At 43.0% G+C, this 2651-nt stretch overlaps 1 protein-coding gene across 1 annotated transcript; it reads right to left on the bottom strand.

The window, feature by feature from the left end:
- Positions 1–388: 388 nt before the first annotated feature.
- Positions 389–2055, bottom strand: LOC147047536 (melanoregulin). The gene is made up of 5 exons (XM_085928388.1): positions 1932–2055; positions 1641–1872; positions 1041–1131; positions 804–970; positions 389–660 (listed from the first exon to the last, which is right to left on the bottom strand). The coding sequence occupies exons 1-5, from the start codon at positions 2006–2008 to the stop codon at positions 580–582; spliced, it is 648 nt and encodes a 215-aa protein (XP_085784514.1). The 5' UTR covers positions 2009–2055; the 3' UTR covers positions 389–579.
- Positions 2056–2651: the final 596 nt, after the last annotated feature.

The raw sequence follows: 2651 nt of genomic DNA, 5'->3' as shown, positions 1-2651 counted from the left end.
AGGGGTGGAGTGGATGACGGCATACTCAGGGCTGACAAAGTGCCGCTCCGCCCGCTCGGCACAAATAGTAATTTAAAAGACGCCCTTCTTTTAAATTTAAGGCGGGACTTAAGCGCGGAAGCCTGCGGAATGGTTGGACATGGGACTCGACATACGACGTTTCGACCTTACGAACGGCGCGCCACTCAACAAACATGTATCACAAAAAAAGATGAAATTAAAATGCACTATAACTCATGTGTGCACTTGTGCAACTGTACAGTTTTTGCTGTTCTAGAACAAGGATCTGAACGGCAAAATGAATATCCTTTTTATTATAAAATAAACATTTTATTTTGCCAACACCACAAATTGTGTACATACATTTAATTTATACAAATCCAGTACAATTCTAGAATGGTATTTTATTCTTGTATTTCATTACCATTCATGTCATTAGCAACCCAATGTAGCAGTTCATGTTATCAATTAAATTGCCATTAAGTTAAAGTACAAAAACAACAACAACAACATGGATTACAGAAAAAAAAAAAACAGTATCTAATATTGCATACATACACATCAGTTATGTGCTCCGTTTTACCCATCTTGTCTCTTTGGATATTTTTCCATCGCCAGTCTGACAAAGTCGTCTGCGCTGTCCAGAGAAACCAGACGGTCCTGAAAAAGCCGTGCAAAAAAAAAGAAACATGGCAAGGTCAGTCCTGATGCTTTATACAATCAACTGCCTGTGGCATGTTAATTCCATTCACGGACCATTTAGTTAGCTCGCCTTTCATTAAGTTAAGGATGGGTGTGTGTACCATGACATAGAGGTATCTGGTCTGATGTCCCGTTCCTACAGGAAACAGGGACGTGTGTTCCAACAATTGGGTCAAGAGTTCTGTAGCTCTGGTGAGACCCTCCCGGTCTTTATTGAAGTAACTTTGATTGTTGACGTACAACAAGGCATCCACCTCAGATTGATAACCTGCAGAAGGAGAACCCATCCACCCAAAGTCACATCAACACACATCTTTCAAATCAAAACAGTATCTCACCTAATTGCAGCAGGATTTTTTTCCATCGTGCTCTCACTTCTCGTTTGGCGTAGCGTAGTGTGTGAATGTCATAATTCAGCTGTTCCCATTCCTTGACAAAAGACATGATTGGTAATATTGGTTAAAAAGAGCACACACTCAATGGATTAAATGATTGTCTTCAATTTTGCATCGTCATAGATTCCCGTAAATGCCACTAGGTGGCGGAAACTCCCCACTTTTCCAAGTGTTTACAAGTGCACAAGTCCTTTGCTATTTTCATCCTTGTTTTGTATCTATTTTAATTCCTGGAAGGCAGGGTGGGGGTGAAGGGGGAGGTCTGAAGCTAATGGCTTATTTATATTTGCTAGATTAAACTGGTTGTTGACCTAATTATCCAGAAGGAACATTATTTAATTGTTTAATTGTTTAATGTGTTCCCGGTATCCTTTTGAGCGGAATTTGAAAGTTGTGTGTCACATGAACTGGCCAGTCAGCAAAATGTGTTTACTCGTGCTCTGATTTTGTTAACGTGATGTTTTGAACTATCTTTGTATCGGTTTTGTGTGGAAAGTCTTGCCGACCCCCGACCCTGATGAAACCAACACAAGCACGTCTCACCTCCGTGGCCTTGTCAACCTGATTCCTCATGCTGATGAAAGCTTGCAGTTCTCGGTCCGATTCCCTTCTGCTGGACGACGAGGCACGTTTATTTATCCTCGGGCTCGACTGCGTGAGCCACGGCGGTCTGTTTTCCGGCGCCTGCCCGAAAAGAATCTCCACCTCTGTGTCACCACCGCTGGATCCGCCGGATAACTCCTCTGGTATCTTGCAAGCTTTGGTGTTGGGCATTCTGCAAAGTGAGAACGAGGAACGAGGCTGGCTTGGACGATTTGGAAAACATAAACTTACCGCAAAACTGCATTTTTCTTGCCTCTTTTGTACATTTGGTAGAAGTGACAGCAGAACAGAGTCAAGCTGGCACCCATTTCCACCAATGGATTCTCACTCAAGCTCCTCGAGTGAAGCGTTGACCTTCTTCTGAAGGAATATAAGAATTTGATCTTGAAATAGTTCATTAGACATCTTGTGCATGAGAGTATGAAACTGCTGAGTGTGTGACAGTGGGAACAAAACAAAATATGTGGTTGGTGCGAGGACGTCTGCGTTCCAGAACAAAAAGATCATCCAGGAGCAGCAACAAGGACGACCCACAGGGCCATCTGATCGATAACAATTGGTGACCCTATATGGAAATCTACAACCAGGAGGAGCGAGCAAGTTATTCGGCAGGAGAAGAAAGACCAATGAGAGCAAGCTAAAGTTAACTGCAGTTGACACATAGCCAATAGAATAATGACAGAATGCCTTTGCTGATGTGCCATTTGCATATTGTGTAGTATAACTAATGGCTGGGCAACTCGGATGTAGAGTACGTCTGCTGGTTGGCAACAGAGGCGTACAGAGGTGTACTGAGAGGGACCCGAGACCCAGGTGATGTATTAGATTTGTGTGTTAGGAATAAATCCACTCGTGTGTGAAAATGCCGGCTTCCTGATACCTTTCTATTGCAGAACGAGCGCGCATATTGTTGGATGAGTGGCAGTTGGGTAAAGTCACAAATTGGAGTCA

This window comes from Syngnathus leptorhynchus, chromosome 13 (genome assembly GCF_054491065.1).
Source record: "Syngnathus leptorhynchus isolate UIUO chromosome 13, UIUO_Slep, whole genome shotgun sequence".
In the NCBI taxonomy this organism is placed as follows: Eukaryota; Metazoa; Chordata; class Actinopteri; order Syngnathiformes; family Syngnathidae; genus Syngnathus; species Syngnathus leptorhynchus.
Note: the sequence above shows the minus strand (reverse complement) of the source record. Positions and strands in the feature narration are given on the sequence as shown.

Excerpts from the sequence above, each read along its gene's own strand:
- LOC147047536 (XM_085928388.1), bottom strand. The coding sequence starts at position 2,008 with ATGGGTGCCAGCTTGACTCTGTTCTGCTGTCACTTCTACCAAATGTAC. Across the intron at positions 1,132-1,640 it reads AGGTTGACAAGGCCACGGAG|GAATGGGAACAGCTGAATTA; the intron begins GTGAGACGTGCT and ends TCTTTTGTCAAG. Across the intron at positions 661-803 it reads CCAGATACCTCTATGTCATG|GACCGTCTGGTTTCTCTGGA; the intron begins GTACACACACCC and ends CGGCTTTTTCAG.